Here is a 23,810-nt window from a genome sequence, read left to right as displayed (position 1 = left end):
TTCCCGTGACCCCTTCCCACACAAGGAATTTTACATGACCCCGGATATATAGATTTATAAAATAGGTATAAAAATCAAACATTTATTGAAAACAAATCAGCATTTGCAAGGCATGCTAAATAGGCTGATTTTCCCTTTTTTTGAAGTACAACTAGCATTTTCTGCAAAGTCCACTATAAACACTGCACTTCGTTGTTAAAAGATTTGTGTGAATGTCTCAAACAGCACTAGATTCCATTCAGAAAACGTTTACTGTTGTCATTTTTTCACAACTGTAGGGTCGGGACCTACAGTTTAAGAAGCAGTGCTCTCAATCATAGTTGCTGGGAACAAGCATGGCAAACCTTGGATTCACAAGCTCCCCTTTTCCCCTCTTGCTGTTTTCCATGCAGAATCAGAGTCTGGAAAGGTTTGGAGGAATTCTAGAAGTGCTCATCCTAAAAAATAATTTTTCCAGATTCTGATAACATTAAAACAGTACCACAATTCATGTGAAACCGTGAGAAAGCATTTTCATATTTTGATTGCTTAACTTTCCTCTTTTAGCTCCTTACATTTAAATATAACATGCAGTTGTGGTTTGTTTAAAAGGAAATGCAGGATAACATTGTAAATCAGGGGTAAGAACTATGTGGATTCCAGATATTGCTGGACTTCAAGCCCATCAACCACATGGTTGTGTAAGCTGACTAGAATTGATAGGAATTGCAGTACAGTAGCATCTTGAGAGTTACACATGCTCTATAAATATTTTACCATCTAATCTGGCCCTGAGTATTTTATGACTGGACAGAAATCAGACCTTGGTTTTACTTAGAAACCAACTTTTCTTTGTTACTCATTTACACTGATCAACATACTTATGAATCGTGTATGTACGTTTATACATATCTGTGTGAGTTAGCACTAAATAACAACGTTGATGGATCTTTTAGGAGGATCTTCGAGTTGATGGCCGTGGCTGTGAAGATTATAGATGTATTGAAGTGGAAACAGATGTAGTATCTAACACAAGTGGATCTGCTAGAGTTAAACTTGTAAGTACACCTAACTATTCCTGCTGTGGGTTTCTATGTGTTATTTTAGGAGCCAGTTCTTACTACCGTGTTTCCCCGAATATAAGACACAAGTGTCTTATATTAATTTTTGCTCCCAAAGATGCACTAGGTCTTATTTTCAGGGGATGTCTTATTTTTCCATTAAGAAGAATTCACATTTATTATTGAACAAAAATTGAACATTTTATATATACTGTACAGTAGTTGCCATCACAAACCAGCATAACCAGACAAACTGTGAATCCTATCAAGAATTTATTGTTACTACCAATATTTCCATGTACAACACTCAATGGTACGTACATTTACCAATCCTGCATGCTCTGGTGTTCTGTTCGGCAGGCATGCTTCCAAACAAAACCTTTGCTAGGTCTTACTTTCGGGGGAGGCCTTATATTTAGCAATTCAGCAAAACCTCTACTAGGTCTTATTTTCTGAGGATGTCTTATTTTAGGGGAAACAGGGTATGATTTTAAGATCTGAGTTGTTGGATTTTAGAGGTTCTGCCCTAGCCAGTCACTGAGCTTTCATAACAACAGAGCCTAGTAACAATTTAAAGAACAACACACACAACACATTTACTGTATGTAAAGCTTTCATAGGATAAAACAGATGTGTGCATTTGGCAGAAACTGTTAATATGATGTGCCTACACAATTACTAAAAGCAGCTGTTACTTTAAAGTGAAGCTGGATTACAAGCTAGAAGGGCTATATTACTATGCAGAATGACTGGAAGTTAGATTCTGCCAAAGAGATTTTAAAGAGGCAGTAATAGTGGCCATCATCCCCCAGCTAGCGCTGGAGTGGCAAAGCAAAATAAATAAATAAATCTTTAAATATCCAGTAGTATTAAAGCAGAGGAATGGTGGCAAAAATTAAAATTATGCAAGGGACGTGATAAATGAGTCTGGGTAAGAAAAGTATATAATGACAAGTTGTCTGGTTTTGCAGGAGATAGATGGCTGAGAGATAGACAAAGAGCAGCAAATAATAATAAATAATAAAGCTTTATTTATACCCCGCCACCATCTCCCCAACGGGGACTCGGGGCGGCTTACATGGGGCCATGCCCAGGACAATACAATATAGCAAAATATAAAAACAACATATCATAATACAATTACAACAATACAATAAATAATCATGTACAGTACAACACAAAATCAAAAAAGCAATATATCAGGGCGGGCCGCATGAACACTCAGTTAAAACTTGGGGTGAGAAAAAGATAAGAATAAAACCACGGGGAACAGAGACATAAGATAGAAAAACAGTCTAGAGGATAGATGATGGGGGGAGTAACAAAAAAAAGTGTGTAACAGTTACTCTCCGAAAGCACACCGGAAGAACCATGTTTTTAAATCTTTCCTAAAGGCTAAAAGAGTGGGGGCTTGCCTGATTTCAATGGGCAGTGAGTTCCACAAACGGGGGGCCACAGCAGAAAAGGCCCTCTCCCTTGTTCCCACAAGGCGGGTCTGGGATATAGGCAGTGGCGACAGGAGGGCCTCCCCTGACGATCGAAGAGATCGGGCAGGTTTATGGTAGGAGATACGGTCACGGAAGGTAGGTGGGTCACAAACCGTTTAGGGCTTTATATATGATGGTCTGCACCTTGAATTGGGATCGGAAAATGAACGACAGCCAGTGGAGCTCCTTAAACAGGGGAGTAGATCTCTCCCTGTAACTCGCCCACGTTATTAATCTGGCAGCCGAGCGTTGGACCAGTTGTAATTTCCGAGCCGTCTTCAAGGGAAGCCCAACGTAGAGCACATTACAGTAGTCCAGTCTAGAGGTAACTAGGGCATGGACCACCGTGGTCAAGTCAGACTTCATGAGGTATGGTCGCAGTTGGCGCACAAGTTTAAGTTGTGCGAAAGCCCTCCCGGCCACCGCCGACACCTGAGCCTCAAGCGTCAACGCTGAATCCAGGAGGACCCCCAAACTGCGGACCTGTGATTTCAGGGGGAGTGCAACCCCGTCCAGCACAGGTTGCCACCCAATATCCCGATCCGACGAGCGACTAACCAGGAGGGCCTCTGTCTTGTCAGGATTGATCCTGAGCTTGTTCCTCCTCATCCAGTCTGCCACAGCGGCCAGGCACTGGTTCAGCATCCGGGGGGCTTCCTTGGAGTTAGATGGAAACGAGTAGTGGATTTCTGTGTCATCTGCGTAGAGATGGCAACACCCTCCAAAACTCCGGATGACCTCTCCCAGCGGTTTCATGTAGATGTTAAATAGCATGGGGGATAGGATAGACCCTTGCGGGACCCCACAGGTCAATGGCCAGGGGTCCGAGCAAGTATCCCCCAGCTTCACCATCTGGGAACGACCCTCCAGGAAGGACCGAAGCCACAGCAGAACCGTGCCACCGAGTCCCATCCCGGCGAGCCTCCCCAGAAGGATACCATGGTCGATGGTATCGAAAGCCGCTGAGATGTCCAAGAGAACCAGCAGGGTCACACTCCTACTGTCCAGCTCCCTGTGGAAGTCATCCACCAAGGCGACCAAAGCCATCTCGGTGCTGTGCCCAGGCCTGAAGCCAGACTGCGAGCGGTCCAGAAAAGTGTCATCAAGGAACTCCTGGAGCTGCGTAGCAACCACCCGCTCCAGAACCTTGCCCAGAAATGGGAGGTTGGAAATTGGTCTGTAGTTGTTACATACAGATGGGTCTAACGAGGTCTTTTTTAATAACGGTTTTACTACCGCCTGCTTAAAGCAGGATGGAACTGACCCCTGACCCAAGGAGGCATTTATAATGGCCACAAACCAATCCAACAACCCATCTTTGGCAAAGATGGGTAGTTGGATTGGAAGCAAAGGCTTCCTAGACCTAGTTATTCATATAGTGCCATGAGATACAGTGGTAAAAAAGCATGGTGAAGGGAGACATGAAATAATAGGGTAGATAAGAAGAAATAAAGATCATATGAATACAGACTGCTTTGTTTTGGAGGAAATGAAATAAAAATGGCTACGGGATGGACAAAAGAGATATCCTAAATCATAAAAATGTGAATGAGAAGATGGTTTCAACTGCATTAAAACGAAAAGTCAGATGTCTAAAAGCAGAATGGGCCTTGGGGTAAGAAATAAGGACCAAAAGAAAAGGGATACATGGAAAAGCTAAAGATGTTTAGCAATGTGGAAACTGAAAATACAGGCATGAAGAAAGTAGATGCCACTAGAGAAATTTGTTCTTTGAAAAATATTATTGAGGATGTGTACACAGGTGGATCTGTTTACAACTGGCCAAAAGCTATAAGGGATGGTTTACTAGTTGGGCAAATAGCCTGGAAGCTAGGAAACAGGTAAGGTATAGGTGCTACATAACTTGAAGAAACTTTCTGGTAAGCTTCCTGAAGGACAGAAAATGCTGGCTCAGAAGCAGAGATCAGAAGAAAAGGTCTTCAAGGATTTGAAGAAAAGAGGATAGGAGTCAATAGAGAAAGGGAGTTGAAAGGGGGAAAACCACAGGGTCAATGGAAAGTCACACGGTATTATCAAAATTGCTTTGGAAATGGGTATTTATAAATCGTAAAGCCATGTGTCAAGTTGAATTAACCTGGGATGTGGTCAAAAGAATTACATTATCATTGATTTCTATGGCTAAATTTTGGCTGCATAAGAACTACTGAGAACACCCCCCCCCCAAATATAGAAATTAATTAAAAGTTGTATTCATATATTAAAAATGAAGAAAAATACATGTATTAAATGTAGAATTGCAAGCTGAAGGGTTTTCTCAGTCAAATTCAGTGTTGCAGGCAATATATGTGTTCATCATACTTCATAAAAATGACATGTGTTTCATAGCCTATGCTATGTGAAATCTGCAGTTACATTCATGCTTAACAGCCCTGCTAACCGCTATTATTTGAAGATTATTGTGAGGAATTACAGCTATTGACTATGTTATTACCACCACATGTTAAATGCAGATGGTTCATTAGCAGTGCTTATGCATTTTAGCTCATAAAGATAATGCATTAGTTGGATGACTTTTTCCGTAGTTTGCATGAGATTTCAGAAGACTAATATGGTGATTTTAAAACTTTTTTTATTTTTTAAGAAGTGCAGAATAACACTCACCAATATAGAAACTAGAATGGAGTGCTGATGGAAAATCAAAAGATTTGCTGTATTTTAACAGGGTCACACAGACATCCTAGTTGGAGTCAAAGCAGAAATGGGAGTACCAAAGTTGGATAGACCAAATGAAGGCTTCCTGGAATTCTTTGTTGACTGGTTAGTATAAGCTGCTCATAGTATAAATATTACCATAGTCCACCAATGCTAAATTGATATTAGCAGCAAGACTGAGAATGCTATATTTCTTTTCAAAGTTTCCATGATGATAAGAAAGACTATGGTGATCAGTTGTGCTGATCTGGTCTTCCTCCATGGACTCAAGATGATATACATACAGTATATACTTGTGTATATGCTAGGTTAGGTACTAATACTGCTTTTATACTTCTGATTAAAATCTGTTGTCCGTATCCGGACTTGGTTTAACTTGCTAGCCCAATTAACATTGTCAAGAAATGGTTAAATTGATACTCATTCACCTCCTGCCTCAATCTACCTCCTTCTTCGGTGATCTAGCTATCTGCTCAGTCACACAGAAATAAATTCACACTTCCCGGCTGTCAGTTGAAACCAGCGGTTTTTAATTTTATTGCAATACTTCACAATATTTACATAGTCTTGCCGGAGCATAGCTTTTGTGCACTGGACCTCAATTGATCACTATATGGAAAGCATTCTTCTGTCGCCTCCCACATTCCACAGCAATGACAAATGAAATCTCTCGCTATTTCCCTCTAGCCATAAATCTCTTCTCTATTCAGTTAACTCTTACATTACTGGATTACATTCTGCATTACAGACACATACTGTCAGTTAGTTTTAAACTATAAATACAAATTTCAAAACTACACAAAACAATACATTCACAAACATCAGGCAATAATTAACTCATTTACCCCAGTGACCTTTGTTAGCTTTGGGATATTGATGTTTCTGTTTGATGTTTTATTTCATGTTTATAGAATTTATTTGATAGCCTATGACTTATTTTAATTTTAGTTGTTAAGTCATAATCTTGATTTTATATGTTGGGTTATTATTTCTTTGCTATTTTGTGTGTATAGGTTATTCATGTTGAAGCATTGAATGTTTGCCTTTTTGTCATTGGAATCCGCCTTGAGTCCCTTCAGGGAGATAGGGCAGAATATATATAAAGTTACTTATTTATAAGCCGACCTCAACAACAGGTTTTGGGGCCAAAATTATGAGTCTTAATGTGATCCGTGTAAAACTTGAGGACAAAACCTTGAGGCTGAGCACATGCTCTTTGGACTCATTCCACCAAGAGATGAAAATATCAGTGCTACCTGGGGTCCAGCTGCCTCTGGCCACCATTGCTGCTGTTTTCCCATTCAGGTACTCCACAAGCCCTTTCCCTGCCCTACTCAGAAAAGGGGTTAGTTTTTTGACAAAAGGTAATGTACATTATTAACTCTTATCAAAAAAGGTGAAAGTCTCAAAGAAGCAGACCTACCACCACCTTTACTTTCAGTTGCAGCACCACTTCAGTCCTTTTGAGCAGGAAAATGACACTAGTGGTGGCTTTTTGGTTCTATCCCACCTTGAAGCAGAAGAAGTAATTTTTCCTTTTCTGATAGGATTTCCTAAAACGGACTTTGTTCTCGGTAGCCATCTGGGAAGAACCTAAAAGAAGTGCTGCTTCCCCACTGGTCCTCGTGACTCTTTGGCACTACTTTGCCTTGGTGGGGAGAGCAGAGGGAGATCAGTGCTTGTTTTATGGTAGGTTCTCCCGGAATGGTCTTTGCTTTTCAGGGAGAACTTAAAAGGAGTGCCATACACACCCTCACCACAACCCATGGTTATCTGCAGCCAGCCCACTTGTCTCCTCAGAGGAGAAAAAGGAAGGCAACAAACCCTCAAATGCCCCTCATCACTGCCACTGTTTCTTCATTCATGACTGCCAGAGACCTCTTATATGGCTGGTGAAGCTACTGGTTTTTAGTATTTCATTTTTCTTCTTTGACTCCTCTTCACTGTCCAAACAACCACCCTCAGTTGTCCATAGCCATCCCACTTGTCTTCTCAAACAAAGTGGAGAGCTGAAATAACCAGCCTCATACTTACTGTATTTGTGCATAAATTCATGATGTAGTCAGTTTGACTAGAAATAACAGGTCTCAAAATTTAGCTAATGATTCTACTGTCTTTTGTTTTGAATCATGTTTCAAAGCCTTCGCAAAATAAGAATTCATCTTATTGATAGAAGTTGTAATTTATGTTTGTTGATCTATTAATCTGGACCCCAAATGGAAACCATAAGAAAAGTGAGGACTGGTTTAATTTAAGAAGAAGAAAAAAAATCCTTGGATACCTTTTGAAAGATAATTTCAAATGCTCTAGTCTTTAGAAGGTTTAAGATGTTTTTGTTTTCTTTCTCAAGGCTTCCTTAACCTGTTTATTTCATTCAACTTGTGCATATTGTGGAAACCAGTGTTTTGTAGTAGTTTAACCATTGGACTATAATTTTAGAGACCAGTGTTCAAATTCTTGTTCAGTCTTCAAACCCAGTGAGTAACCTTGGGCAAGTCTCTCAACCTCAAAGAAAGGCAACATACCTCTGAACAAGTCTTGCCAAGAAAATCTGATGTTCGTCATAGGTTGGAAACAACTTGACAGTACACCCTAACAACATGTTAGATTTGGATGAAAAGTTTGTTGAAATCCATATTCTGCTCATTTTTAGTGCTTGGGAACCTTTGACTATGAAATTTATTATTAACAAAGTAATGCCCAGGAATACACCTGCTTTCTTCATAAATGTAAGCTTAAATTTAGAATCAGTTCAGGCTCAGTAGCTTTCCACTAGATGGCACCAATTGAACAGATTTTATAGACTAGAAGTGTTTCTTTTTTTATCATTTACTGAAACTTTCTTGTGTTGAATGTATTCAGTAGGATTTTTTGTTATAGTTTAATAATCCTCCACACCCTTCAGCACATAATATAAAAAGTGACTGTAATTTTGACCTCATTTTAAGCGTGATCTTGTTTTCTTTTTCATTTTGAGAAAGACAAGAGGGGAATATAAAAGGGGTGCTTAGATACAAAAAAGTTCTTGTACCATTAACATTTGTGTGGAAGAGCTACTTTCAGCAGACATTGTTCATAACATGGATTAAAGCTGCTGAGATCCTCTCTTTCATACACTGTTAAAGATATGGGAGTCTTGTCTTCTTTGTGTAGTGGTCACTAGGCACGAGTCTTCCACTAGAATGTTTTATTTTGTGTGTTAATTGCATTGTTATTGAAATGAGAAATGAATCAAATGGAGGCTGGTTTTTAAAAATGTGGTTATATGTAGTGCAATATTCCTGAATTAGAGGAATACTTTTATGACTTTGTGCTTAAAATTCAGGCAACTTCTTAAGTCATGAAGTGTGCAACCCAGACATTAAAGAAATTGAGAGTTACCACTAAGTTGTTTTCTTGATCTTCATCAATGCAATTTACCCAAAAAAATCCAGTGACCAAGTATACAGGTTTCTGATTGATTTAGTTAGAAATTGGGCATGTACACATATTGCATATATGTAATACGTGGCTAATGCTTGTGATTGTCATGGGAAGAGTTGCTATGACATCCTAGAATATTAATCAACTTCTCGTGACAAGAGTGTGAGCAATGAATCATTGACTCATTGCAATTTATATCCTTGAAAGTAAAGTTCACTCATGAGAGGAACTATTATGGCATCCTGAAATATTTGTAATTATTCCAACTTTTTGTGATAAGAGTGTGAGCAATGGAACATTGACAGGAAAGCTCAGTATGGATGGAAGAACATCAGGGTTTCCCATGAAATGGGTGGGACAGGGTGAAAGAAGTCATATGTCCCACTATGTCCTATTACTTTGTTGTTTGTTTATAATAAATCCATTTTGAGAGAAGCAACCCAGCAATGAAATGATGCAGTATAAAGCACATCTAGGCAGCAACGACACTTAAGGTATATAGTTCTCAGTATTCAAAGCATTTTCATTCATTATCTCAGTAAATGCAACAGCATAGCATATACTTTGTTTTGGAAAGAAAATTCTGTAATTGTGGCAAAATGCTAAGCCTAAAGAAATAGTCTTTAGATGTTGCTGTAACGCATTCGTCCTTTAATTGAGCACAGCACAGATCTCACCTTCAGTGCATTATGGATTTAATATGGTTTGATGTCCATGTGAATTGTCTATTAAATCTCTACTGCAATTTAGAAATTGAGTTTGCTCATAATTTTGTAGAGGCTAAATTGCTCAATGCAGGTAAATTAGATACTAGTTAGAGCTTTAATGGTTTGAACATTTGACTGCTACTCTTCTAATTTCCATTGCTCATTTTCTTTAATTAGGTACTCCCTGTAGGTCCTTATTCCTCATTGAATGTTGGCCTTAGTACTGCTTCGAAAGGATTCAGCCACAGTGGATTTTGGGTTCCATCCCCTCCTTGTATCTCTTCCAAATTGCTAGGAGATTGGCTGTTATTGTATTTTATTAATTTTTTTATTTACCTTATCTTTTTATACCATACATATATGCTATCCAAATCTTAAGTTAAAACCTTCCAAATTAAGTAAAGCACAATTCTCTAGTCTTACCCAACCTTTTAGCCAGCTAAAGCCTGTGTTGCACTAGAGCCCTGAAGCTTTTTTTCAGCACAAACCACACACTGTCCAGATAATCAATTGTAAGAGTTTATTAAAGTAGAGTTTAATAAAAGCTGGATATATGAAAAGCAAGCAAATATAAAAAAAGAATCAAAGTTCAAAAGGTTGTGTCCATAAAAGCCGAAAGTCCAAAAATCCCCTCAGAGAAAGTCTCTAACATAATTCAAGTGACATATCCAAAACCAGGTACATAGATCTAAGACAGGCAAAACTATGCCATTCAAGACAGGGTACATAAATCCAAGGCAGGCAAAACTATGCCTCATTAAACAAGAACACAGAAACAGGTTGAAGACTTGGTTACATGAATTACAAGGCCCATGACACCAAAAGTTCTTGACCTGATTGCAGCATTGCTCTCACAAAGAAATGTATCAACATGAACCACTTTTAAAAGCCAAAAATCCCTCCCATGAGATCATTTCTTTTGCACCTGCTCTCCTTATTTCTGAGCCTCAAGGAAACTCTTTCATGATATTCTAGCCTGATATTCTATATCTAATTCAGTACTGTTCCATTATCCAGGTGCAGGTCAGCAGGAGGCACTAGAGAGAGAAGGATAGTCCATTTTAGGGGGGCGGATTGAAGGAGGAAAACCATTTCCCCTGTTTATGCTGGTTATTCCCCCTCCCCACTTATCTTATCATAAACAAGGTTTATTTCCATGACGGGGACATGGGTGGGGGAAATAACAGGAAACCAGGGGGAAATGATTTTTCTGCTTCAACCCACTTTCCACGCCCATAAAATGGACTGTCCTTCTCTCTCTAGCACCCCCTGGTTGTTCCGCCCTGATAGTAGAACAGTACCTCTAATTCCTTTCTAGAACAGAGCTTTCCAAACTGTGTGTTGTGAAGTGTTAGTGTGTTGGCTGCAATGTATGGGTGTGTTGTACAAACGTAAGGAGAAACCTCTGAGTCTATATGAAATAAGCAATAAATCATATACTTTCTAAAATATAAATGAAACATTTTCATGAGTTATGTTGTGCCCCATACATTTCATTATTGCAGTTTATGTATGTGTCCATATCTCTTATAGGGGATGAAATACTGTGTCATGAAATGATGCGTGTCTAAAAAGTGTGTCACCAACCTGAAATGTTTGGAAAGCTCTGTGCTAGGAATTTCTTAAACAAAATGTGCTATGGCTAGACAGATCCAACATGATGGTATCACCTGAGATATGTAGGATCTGACTGTCATTACTGAATAGTAAACGGGAGGCATCCCCCACATATTTAGATATACTGTACTTTTTGGCTTATGCTAACTGGGAGGTCGCTAATGCAAATTATGTCACTTACCATGCATATTATGTTGGTTACAAAAATGATTAGCTTTTCATATGTGAGTCATAGCAAATGAGTTGTAAGAACTGAGCTTCCTTTTCCCTGCCCATCCCACAAACTCTACAGGCCAATTGGAACTAGAGTTGCTGGCCAACTCCTCACTGTTTGCCATGGTTTGACTTTCTGGCTTCCTGTGACTATGACAATTCCTTTACTCTTTGGATCCCTTTTCCTGGAATAAATGTGTTTTCAGACTAATATAAACCTTGCCTTTGCCATGCATGTTCTCAACTGGGCATGTTATTAAACTAACACCTCTGACATGGCAACTGAAATCATACAATCTGCTCCTGGATGTTGGCACTCATAGCACATAAATATTATTGCTATAAAATAATTTAATGCATATTTGGCAAATAGTTTGAACCAATGTTCTCCCCATATTTCAATGCACCAATTCCCTTATTCCCTCTTTCCCCCAAAATGGATGACTGGAATGGCAAAACAGTCAATGGGTCAAGGTCAGTAGAAATACTGTCTTTCTTTCTGGTAGGCCCTTGGGCAACATGTGGGGAGTGCATAGCAGATGCATTCTTTGTCTTTATTGGAATACAAATCAAACCAAAGTATGAAATATTTCTTAAAGAAAGATCATGCTTTGCTGTGAGTTGGTTAGTACATCATAAAGACACTGAAAGGGAAAAGCAAGGGAATTATATCTGTACGTGGGGAGGTTCTAATTACCGTTCTGTCATAGTCATTTAGTTCTCCCACACAGCCATGGTTTTTGTGCATGTTCTCTCAGAAAAAATATTCTATTAGAACATTTTGAATAGGGCATCAGTATTTAATTGTTTTATTGGTAAGAGAAAGGTGTTTAGAGTGATTTAAAAGGTGTCTGCAATCAGTCAAACAGCAGGTGTTTTCTTTGTAAATATATATATATAAATATTTTAATTGCAGGGTTTTTTTAAAGCCAAAGTGGAGGTAGCAGACATCATTTCTGCTTTCACACACGGGAAAAATTTATTTCTTTGTTGGGTGTGCATCATCTACAGAAATGAAGCGTGTGCTGTTCAGAATTATTGTGTTCACTAATATAGTAGAGTCTCACTTATCCAAGCCTCGCTTATCCAAGCCTCTGGATTATCCAAGCCATTTTTGTAGTCAGTGTTTTCAATATATCGTGATATTTTGGTGCTATTTTCGTAAATACAGTAAATACAACATAACGTTACTACGTATTGAACTACTTTTTCTGTCAAATTTGTTGTATAACACGATGTTTTGGTGTTTAATTTGTAAAATCATAACCTAACTTGATGTTTAATAGGCTTTTCCTTGATCCCTCCTTATTATCCAATATATTCGCTTATCCAAGCTTCTGCCGGCCCGTTTAGCTTGGATAAGTGAGACTCTACTGTATTCAGATTTGCTTGGATAATGCATTACAATAGGGGCGAACAATGTTAAAAGTTCATGTAAGCCTTTCCTTTGAGTGGCTTCCAGGGGACATGTGAGCAATTTTGCTATTTTTTGCATCTCCCCGAACCATTTTAAGCCACAAAGAGGTCTTTTCCTTTAAGCAGGAAGTGGTTTCTGATTCACACTTTAAAAAAAAAAAAGCGTATCTCCTGGGCTTAAAACAGGCCAGGGAGGCTCAAAAATGGATGAAACTTCCCTCTATTTTCCTCAAGGGCATTTGGGGACAAAATAGTTTTGATTTTTCTTTTCTTTTGCAGGGTAGTATTACTCCTCCAAGGTTACTGGTGAGGCTCCTTAACACCTGATAGTTGCCCAGAGTTGTCATTATTAGAAATACTGAGATTTCTTCATTTGGGCCACACTTATGTATTGTGCCAGTAACATACCTTTCTTCTTAGATTGGTGTTATGGGATGTGGGGTTATGTTAGGGTTGTCTCTGCTTGAAAATGGGGGTCCTTCATTGTCCACAAGCATAACCTCTTCATCCCCACTGTTCGCCACAGCAGTGTGTGGTTTGGCATGCCTCAGATTAGTATTCAAGGCAACCCTTTGCTAGAACTGCTCATTGTGCACCAGGGCCGGTCCAACAATGGAGGCCGTTTAAGCGGCCGCTTCGGGCGCACGTCAAGGGGGGCGCTGTTGAGGCTCCCTCTCGCACTCCTCGGCCCACTCGCGCATCTCTCGCACTCGGCCCACTCGCGGCCCTCTCGCACTCGGCTCAATCGCGCCCCTCTCGCACTCGGCCCACTCACGCCTCTCTCGCACTCGGCCCACTCACGCATCTCTCTCACTCGGCCCACTCGCGCCCCTCTCGCACTCGGCCCACTCATGCATCTCTCTCACTCGGCCCACTCACGCCCCTCTCGCACTCGGCCCACTCACGCCTCTCTCGCACTCGGCCCACTCGCACCTCTCTCTCACTCGGCCCACTCGCGCCTCTCTCGCACTCGGCCCACTCACACCCCTCTTGCACTCGGCCCACTCATGCCCCTCTCGCACTCGGCCCACTCACGCCTCTCTCACACTCGGCCCACTCACGCCCCTCTCGCACTCGGCCCACTCACGCATCTCTCTCACTCGGCCCACTCACGCCCCTCTCGCACTCGGCCCACTCACGCATCTCTCTCACTCGGCCCACTCACGCCCCTCTCGCACTCGGCCCACTCACGCATCTCTCTCACTCGGCCCACTCACGCCCCTCTCGCACTCGGCCCACTCACGCCTCTCTCGCACTCGGCCCACTCACGCCCCTCTCGCACTCGGCCCACTCACGCATCTCTCTCACTCATCTCTCTCACTCGGCCCACTCGCGCCCCTCTCGCACTCGGCCCACTCACGCATCTCTCTCACTCGGCCCACTCACGCCCCTCTCGCACTCGGCCCACTCACGCCTCTCTCGCACTCGGCCCACTCGCGCCTCTCTCTCACTCGGCCCACTCGCGCCTCTCTCGCACTCGGCCCACTCACACCCCTCTTGCACTCGGCCCACTCATGCCCCTCTCGCACTCGGCCCACTCACGCCTCTCTCGCACTCGGCCCACTCACGCCCCTCTCGCACTCGGCCCACTCACGCCTCTCTCGCACTCGGCCCACTCGCACCTCTCTCTCACTCGGCCCACTCGCACCTCTCTCGCACTCGGCCCACTCACACCCCTCTTGCACTCGGCCCACTCATGCCCCTCTCGCACTCGGCCCACTCACGCCCCTCTCGCACTCGGCCCACTCACGCCTCTCTCGCACTCGGCTCACTCACGCCCCTCTCGCACTCGGCCCACTCACGCCTCTCTCGCACTCGGCCCACTCGCACCTCTCTCTCACTCGGCCCACTCGCGCCTCTCTCGCACTTGGCCCACTCACACCCCTCTTGCACTCGGCCCACTCATGCCCCTCTCGCACTCGGCCCACTCACGCCCCTCTCGCACTCGGCCCACTCACGCATCTCTCTCACTCGGCCCACTCACGCCCCTCTTGCACTCGGCCCACTCACGCCTCTCTCGCACTCGGCCCACTCACGCCCCTCTCGCACTCGGCCCTCTCGCCCTTGCAGCCCTCTTGCCCCTGAACAAGACCTGAGGCCAGGCCTCTGGGCCTGCTGCTCCACCTGCACCCTTCCTGGATTCCTCTCGCAACGCCCGGCAGCCCTCCAAGGCTGGAAGGAGCTCTGGCAGGTCGAGCAGGCCTGTGCCCCTGCCATGCACCTCCTTGGGGACCCTCTCAGCCATGAAGACGGGGCAGGTAGGAACCCGTCCCTGTTCCCAGCATTTCGCCAGGCATGTCTCCAGGGCAGGCCTGGGCCAACTTGGCAACTGAGGGGGGAAATGGAGGGGCCTGAGGCTGGGTTGCTGCAGGTTTTTCAGCTCCCTGGCCATGTTCCAGAAGCTGGGACATGTGGGCCTACTCCTAGGATTTATAGTTTCCTAAGGCCCCTTCTTCACAGCCATAGAAGACAGATTATCAAGGCAGATAATCCACATTTTCTGCTTTGAACCAGATTATATGCATCCACACAGCCATATAATCCAGTTCAGAGCAGATAGTCTGGATTTTATATGGCAGGGTATGGGTTCTTCTACATAACCATATAATTGAGATTATGAAGGCAGATAATCCAGGTCATATGCACTGAACCGGATTACATGCATCCACACAGCCATATAATCCAGTTCAGAGCAGATAGTCTGGATTTTATATGGCAGGGTATGGGTTCTTCTACATAACCATATAATTGAGATTATGAAGGCAGATAATCCAGGTCATATGCACTGAACCGGATTATATGCATCTACACAGCCATATAATCCAGTTCAAAGCAGATAGTCTGGATCTTATATGGCAGGGTATGGGTTCTTCTACATAACCATATAATTCAGATTATCAACGCAGATAATCCACATTATCTGCCTTGAACTGGGTTATCTGAGTCTACACTGCCATATAATCCAGTTCAAAGCAGATAACCTGCATTTTATATGGCAATACAGAAAGGGCCTAAGAGTATATTGTAGTGTATATTGTAGTGGTGTACTTCAGAGGGATGCATATATCTCACCAAAGGGCAGCTGCACTTTGGAATTAATGCAGTTTGACTCCAATTTCATTGCCATGGCTCAATGCTATGAAACCCTGGGAATTGTAGTTTTATAAGGTCTTTAAACCTTCTCTGCCAAATAGTTTAGATGCCTCACCGAACTATAACTCCCAGGATTCCATAGCATTGAGCCGTGGCAGTGAAAGTGGAGCCAAACTATGTTAATTCCACGGTGCCTCACTTCTTCCAATGGAGAAATAAAGATACAAGTGCCAGTTAAGTCCAGTGGATTTCTTTATTCATACCAGGGGTCCCCAAACTTTTTAAACAGGGGGCCAGTTCACGATCCTTCGGACCGTTGGAGGGCCAGACTATAGTTGGCCACTGAGCAATAATAAATAAATATATAAATAAATAATAATAACAATAAAAAAGAGGGTTGGAAGATACCCTTTGGGCCATTGGCTTAGAAATGGAGATGAGCACCAACCCCCAGAGTCACCAATCCCCTTCTGCTTTGTGCATCGAAAGCACAAGCAAAGCACCCCTGACAGATGATCACCCAGCGTCAATGTGAAGAAGAAGAAGAAGAAGAAGAAGAAGAAGAAGAAGAAAGAGGTTTGGAAGAGACCCCTTGGGCCATTTAGTCCAACCCCCTTCTGCCTGTGTGCACCAAAAGCACAAGCAAGGCATCCCTGATAGATGGCCACCCAGCCTCAATAATAATAATAATAATAATAATAATAATAATAATAATAATAATAATAATAGGATTGGAAGAGACCCCTTGGGCCATTTAGTTCAACCCCCTTCTGCCTGTGTGCACCAAAAGCACAAGCAAAGCATCCCTGATAGATGGCCACCCAGCCTCAATAATAATAATAATAATAATAATAATAATAATAATAATAATAATAGGATTGGAAGAGACCCCTTGGGCCATTTAGTCCAAATACCTTCTGCCTCTGTGCACCAAAAGCACAAGCAAAGCATCCCTGATAGATGGCCACCCAGCCTCAATATTAATAATAATAATAATAATAATAATAATAATAATAATAATAATAATAATAATAATGGTTGTAAGAGAAGAAGAGACCCCTTGGGTTACTTAGCCCAACCCCCTTCTGCCCTTGTGCCGTGGGGTTGGATAAATGGCTTCGATGGGCCACATCCGGCCCCCGGGCCTTAGTTTGGGGACCCCTGATTCATACCATATGGAGAGGGGCAGATTTCTCGCCCTTTTCATGATATTGTTTAAACTTCCACTCTATGTCTAATTTTTGTTTTGTGTAAGGTAAAGGTAAAGGTTTCCCCTGACGTTACGTCCAGTCATGTCTGACTCTGGGGGTTGGTGCTCATCTCCATTTCTAAGCCAAAGAGCCAGTGTTGTCCGTAGACACCTCCAAGGTCATGTGGCCAGCATGACTGCATGGAGCACCGTTACCTTCCTGCCGGAAGTGGTACCTATTGATCTACTCACATTGGCATGTTTTCGAACTACTAGGTTGGCAAAAGCTGGAGCTAACAGCGGGCGCTCATTTCGCTCCCGGGATTTGAACCTGGGACCTTTCGGTCTGCAAGTTCAGCAGCTCAGTGCTTTAACACACTTCGCTACCGGGGCTCCTTTTTGTTTTGTGTATTTTATGGAAATATGTTTCCATATGTATATTTTACGGAGTGTTTTTAAATTATTATGTGTTCTAGCAATGTTGTCAACCGTCTTGAGCGGGTAAGAAATAAAATTATCATTATCATTATCATTATTGAGTTGCTGTGCATTTTCTGGGCTGTCTGGCCATGCTCCAGAAGCATTCTCTCCTGACATTTCACCCACATCTATGGCAGGCATCCTCAGAGGTTGTGAGGTCTGTTGGAAATTAGGCAAGTGGGGTTTATATATCTGTGGAATGATGTCCAGGGTGGGATAAAGAACTCTTTGAGGCAAGTGTGAATGTTGCAGTTGGCCACCTTGATTACCATTGAATGTCCCTCACATATTCAAAACCTGGCTGCTTCCTGCCTGAGGGAATCTTTGTTGGGTGGTGTTAGCTGGCCCTGATTGTTTCATGTCTGGAATTCCCCTGTTTTTGAGTGTTCTTTTTTACTGTCCTGATTTTATTTATTTATTTATTTATTTCCCATACTTGTGTCCCGCCCTTCTCACCCTGAAGAGGACTCAGGGTAGCCTCACAACTGCCAACAATTCGATATCCGATTGTTTTGGGGGGGCGCCAAAATTCTGTTCGCTTACATTTGAAAATTACCTTGGGCTGGCCCTGTTGTGCACTACTGAGAGTGCTGTCTAGGGATTTTGTGAATTGTGGTCTAAAAAAGTAAGACTTCTCAGCTCTAGTTTGTGCCAGTACTCTTGAGTAGCTGGCTTTCCACTAGGAAGGGGGTTGCATGTCCTTTTGAAATGCTTTTTATGTGTTGAAATTGGAAACCGCTGGTGTTGATATTTGGGGAAGTTGATTAAATTCCTTTAGTAGAAAATAAATAAATTCAATGCAGCAGCAGCCAATTTAAAAACTGATGATGCTGTTGCTTTAATCTGTTCCCACTCACTGCATTTGTCTCCTTAACCTGTCATGTTCAATAGGCTATGTTGTTAGCAGTTTTCTAATTTGTTTCTTATTCTTAACCTGAATAAAGAATGAACAAAATGTTAAATGTTATAGAGAAGAATATTATGTTAAACTTGTTGACTAAAATTTTGTGTGTGTGTGTGTGTGTGTGTGTGTGTGAAACAGATTCAGAATGTTATTTTAAATCTGAGGACTAAGATTTTGAAAATTGAAATATATATGTTAAATATGTGGTTAAGGTGGTTATTGTGGTTAAATCCCTCATAGAAGAGAAATTGGTTATTGTTCTTTCCAGTTCCGCCAATGCTACTCCAGAATTTGAAGGCCGGGGTGGAGAGGAGCTGGGCACTGAAATTGCAAACACCCTCTACAGAATATTTGACAATGAAAGCAGTGTCGATTTGAAGTTGCTTTGTATTAGTCCCAGAGAGCACTGCTGGGTGCTTTATGTTGATGTCTTGGTAAGCAAAACAAATTTAAGCATAACACCTTGTAACAAATTTGAAAAAAAAATCTGTTTCTGGTTTGAAAGTGTTATTTTCTGTTTAATTGTGCAGTACTTACCATATATACTCGAATATAAGTCGGGTTTTTCAGCCCTTTTTTAGTGCTGAAAAAGCCCCCCTCGGTTTATACTCGGGTGAGGGTCCTGGTTGGCTTATATTTGGGTCGGCTTATACTCGAGTATATATGGTACATTTATTATTTGTCTCTATTATTATTGGTGTTATTACATTTATTATTTTTTCTATTAATAATTATTATTACATTTATTATTTTTCTCTATTATTGGTATTATTATATTTATTATCTTAATCTATTAATTATTATTATTACATTTATTGTTTTACTCGTATCATTGTTACTGTTACATTTATTTTATTTTTAATAATAATAATACATTTATTATTTCACTCTGATCTTATTATTGTTGTTGCATTTATTATTTGACTCCATTTATTATTGCATTTATTATTTTACTGTATTTTTATTAAAAGGATACATAAGCACTTTTACATTGAAGAAGATAAGAATAATGATTTAATCAGAGATGGACAGTCTTATCTTAAATTACAGTTTTATGTAAACATTCAAAAACATTTAATTTACAGATGCCTCAATTAATGTAATTTTATTGGTATTGTAAGGGGTGATTTGGGCGTCCCCCAGACATTTATACATTACCCGAGTTCGCCAAGCCGCTATGAGACCATTCAAGAGCCCAAAATAGTTGAGGACAAAACACCTTTATTAGGTAGCTACCGACAGACAGGGCAACACGGGCTGTTGCTGATCCAAACTGTCTGTCCAGAGCTAATCAGCCCCGGACAATATATACCCTACTTGTTTACTACATTTCTAGTTCCCCTTTCTGAACTTCTAGTTCCCCATTCTGAACTGGGCTTTACTGGAAAAACCACAAACACTTCCTGAGTTGTAAACAACTTCGGGATATTGCCCAATCATGAACTGTAGAATATTTCAACAGGTGCAGCAAAAAGTACATGTATTGCATACATTGCATAAGTTTCTCAGAATCAACTGATTATTGCTAAACATAGAACATCTGCTATCTGTCGCAAGACAGCCAGTTGCAAACTTTTATCTTTAATTCAGAGGGGAGACTGGTCTTCTAAGTTCCAATCAGACAGGCATTCCAAAATGGAGTCACTTTGGTTCAGTGACCCCTTCATTCCCCCGTTTTTTCATGTAACCAAGAAAGACAATTTCTTGGTTGCACAGGTATCCAATTATAGTGGGGTGGTTCCCTTTTCCAGGGTGTTCAGCTGTATGTAACATGTTGAACTTTTCTGTGCTGAGTGAAAGTAGCAGTGATCAGTCTCGCCATTATTTTATCTTTAAGCATGACATGATACATGGCAAAAAGAAACAAAGCAAGAATCATGATTTGTAACATGACAAATAATATTTTGCTGAGGTCCCTCAGCCACCCAATCCACAAGGTAATCAGCGAACCTGTTTTAAATCTTTCTCCCTCAGTTAGATATCAGGATCATAGCCACGTTTTTCATCATAAGCTCTTTTAGGCCTGTTTCACCGGTCTGTTGCCCAATGCCTGCAGGGGCTGCTCTCGCGGGTGTATCTCAATATTGGTGGGGACTAGGGTACCAATGGTGCAAGTACCAACCCACAGTGGGGGTAAGATTTTTACCTCCCCACTTCCCACATATCCAGAAATACCCCGGAGGCAATCCTCCCATGGCATGGTTGTCAAGCAAAATGCCGGGCCTTGGCCTACCAGGAATTTGATATTCCATTGGGAAGTTTCCTCGTGTCCGGACCAGATCTTGCCGTGGTGGAGGCTTGCCTCCCGCCGCAGGTGGCTGAGTTGCTGCACGAGGCAGCTCCGACCCGGGCGTAACCACATACATCTTAGGGGGCGTATTTGTTTTCCCATTACGTGCCGGACGAGAGGGTGGTTTCTTGTCATCACCCTCTGGCGAGGAAGCTTGCCTTCTCAGTCTTTGTGGTTGTGGCTGTTCAACTCTATGGTGTATGTTGTCATAGTATACAGGGAGAGAGAGATTACAATGGGGGTAATCTCCTACCTCTATGAGGGTGGCTTGGGGAGAGTTCTTATGATCAATTCCTGAGATCCCATCTTTGGATCTTGCCAAACAAGCTGATGCAGTTGGTGCAGAATCATCATGGGCCAACATAAATTGAGCCGAATCAGTCAACCCCTCTTGGTCAGCATATGTCCAAGGGGTGAACAATTTCCATCCAGATACATCCAGCAGTGGCCCTGCTTTCATGACCCAACCCTCATATTGGGAGTGAGGGCTATGGGCACAAATCCAGCAGTCTTTAACCTCTGCTTCTTTACTATATCTTTAATTAGTTGTTGGAACGTGTTTCTGTCCCAACCCATATGTGCCCGCACCAACGGCATCATGATCAATATTAAAAAGCATAATTGTGTCCTCATTTTCACACTTGTGTTTGTCCTCAATATTACAGCACAGAGCACAAAAACAGAATACAATACAACCCACGAATCCCCACACCCAAAACCCAGTGTCCATTCGGTCTTTTGGGACACTCTCGGAAGTGTACCCTCCTTCCTTCTTCAAGGCGGTTCTAGGTAACCTGACCTCTGGGGCTAGCTCTAGGTAGCTTCGGGCCCCTCCTCTTCAGGGCAGCTCTTGGTAGCTTGACCCTTAGGGTGTGTGAATTTGAGTGGATTGTCCTTATGCAGGTTTACCTTCCAGATGTCAGGGTCTTTGGTGGTGTAGTCCTTTTTTGGTACCCCCGGCTTCACATCTCTTAACTTCACAGTAGTAAGAGCTATTTGGACCACCTCCAGTGGTCGAACACCTCTGGTGGTCCCTTCCACCTTGGGCCGAGGGTATCACACTTCCAATCTTTCAGCCAACCCTGGTCTCCTGGTAAGAAAAACATGTAGCGCAGTAACCGGGAAAGGGATAACGCAGCATTCAGTACATTTATACAGTTTGTTTAACACCATATCCAAAATTTGGACTTCTTTTATCAATCCTTGTTTTCTCAATTCATGTATGTCTCCTTGCAGAGATCTAATTTTTCAGAGGGGGTCTTCCATACAACAACTCATAAGATGACAAACCCCCACTTTCATACATGTTGGTTAACAACCTGTCCAAAGATTGGACTTTTTTCCAGAGCCCTGTTCATTCTTTTACCCGAAGATTAGGGTCAATTACAATGCAATTTCCAAGCGGTGCCTCCCACCTGGGCTAGGCACCCAAGGACCTGGTGAACAAAGGCCGCGGGCCTCTGCCACCTGGTGACCAAATGACTGAGCCATTGTCACCCCAATGTGTAGAGCATCCCGTGCCCAGGGATTGCATCCCTTGACAAGGCACGCCTGACCTCTACAACTCTTTCAGCGGTGGTTGGAATCCACCCTGAATACTCCAGACCCTTGGCATCTTCGGCGAAATCAACTACCAAGGACTCAAAAGATTTAAAGGGTGTTGTTTACAAATTTCACATCCTGGGGCAGCAGCTCCGGCCAAGGCCTGCAAGCCATCCACCCAGAGCTGCCCCTCCAAGAGTGAAGCTATTCCAATTGCACCTAAATGGGTTTGTCTACGAATTTCTTTGATAATTTCCATCCCAAAGCTTTTGGGACATAAATTTTCTCATTGGGTAAGATAAAAACCTTACCCTTCCATTTTTCCCCTTCTGCTAGGGCCCACTCCTTCTCTTGTGCGGAGTAAGTCATGGACTCTACTACGGGCGTAACATCCAATTGTAAAATTGCTTCTTCTGATGTGCTTTCATCTGCTGCTTTCCTAGCTTGTTGGTCTGCCAGGCGATTTCCCTGTGTTACCTGATCCTCACCATACTGATGTCCTTTGCAATGCATGACTGCTATCTCTTTTGGCTCCCATACTGCATTTAAAAGTTGCAAAATTTCTGTTGCATTTTTGATCTGCTGTCCTGCAGAGGTCAGCAGTCCCCTTTCCTTATAAATGGCACCGTGGGCATGCAAAGTGGTGAAGGCATATTTCGAGTCAGTATAAATATTAACTCTTTTTCCTTTAGCCAATTGGAGGGCCCCAGTCAGAGCAATCAGCTCGGCCCGTTGTGTAGAAGTCCCCGGAGGCAACCCCTTTGCCTCTAGGGTTTCCCCATTGCTATTCACCACTGCATACCCCGCTTTCCTTTCGGAACCAACCACACGACTTGACCCATCTGTGAAAAGCACCCATTCCGGAGCCTAAAGTGGCAGATCTTTGAGATCTGGCCTACTTGAATATACTTTGTCCACTATTTCTAAACAATCATGCTGCATCAATTCTCCTTCCACAGGTAACAAGGTAGCTGGGTTCAAAGTGGCACACACTGACAATTTAACCTGTGGACTGTCTACCAACATGCTCTCATACTTAAGCATTCGGCTATTGGTGAGCCAATGGTGTCCCCTTTGTTCCATTAAAGTCACTACCGCATGGGGACATTTTAAAATCACAGGCTGCCCTAAGGTCAGCTTGTTTACTTCTTCCACAAGAACCGCAGCAGCCGCTACAGCTCTCAAGCATGAAGGCCATCCACAGGCCACATTGTCTAATTGCTTAAACAAATAAGCCACCGGCTGAGTCAACACTCCTACAGCCACTCCTTTGCGTTCTCCTACATACATACATACATACATACAATGCTGGGGCAAACATCAAAGCTTTCTTCAATTGCTCAAACGCATCTTGCTGTTCAGTTCCCCACGCCAAGGGGTCTCCTGACTTCCCTTTGGTAGCCTCGTGGAGGGGTTTGGCATATAGTCCGAAGTTCGGAATCCATATACGACAAAACCCTGCCTCTCCCAGGAATTCTCTAACCTGTTTCCTAGTCCGGGGGTAGGGATGGAGCAAATGGCTTCTTTGCATTCCACCTCTAACCTCCGGAGACCTTTTTTTTCCAAACGAAATCCCATGCACTTAACACTGGCTGAGCCTTTTTCCCAAAACCTTGTAACCTTTATCACAAAACAAAGCTATAACAAAGCCTTAGTTCCTCTCAAACATTCTTCTCTATTATCTGTTCAAAGAACACGCAACAAACAAAGCATCTTAGGTTATAATGACACAAAAC

The 23,810-nt window shown here is 42.4% G+C and overlaps 1 protein-coding gene across 1 annotated transcript in view; it reads left to right on the top strand.

Moving 5' to 3' along the window:
* exosc7 (exosome component 7) overlaps positions 1-23,810 on the top strand; it is a 38,767-nt gene that overhangs the window by 3,528 nt on the left and 11,429 nt on the right. Inside the window, exons 2-4 of the mRNA XM_062983960.1 lie at positions 936-1,037; positions 5,211-5,305; positions 18,511-18,676. Coding sequence (XP_062840030.1) covers positions 936-1,037; positions 5,211-5,305; positions 18,511-18,676 — 363 coding nt within the window. The remainder of the gene's footprint in view (positions 1-935; positions 1,038-5,210; positions 5,306-18,510; positions 18,677-23,810) is intronic.

This window comes from Anolis carolinensis, chromosome 6, assembly GCF_035594765.1.
Source record: "Anolis carolinensis isolate JA03-04 chromosome 6, rAnoCar3.1.pri, whole genome shotgun sequence".
NCBI lineage: Eukaryota > Metazoa > Chordata > Lepidosauria > Squamata > Dactyloidae > Anolis > Anolis carolinensis.
Note: the sequence above shows the minus strand (reverse complement) of the source record. Positions and strands in the feature narration are given on the sequence as shown.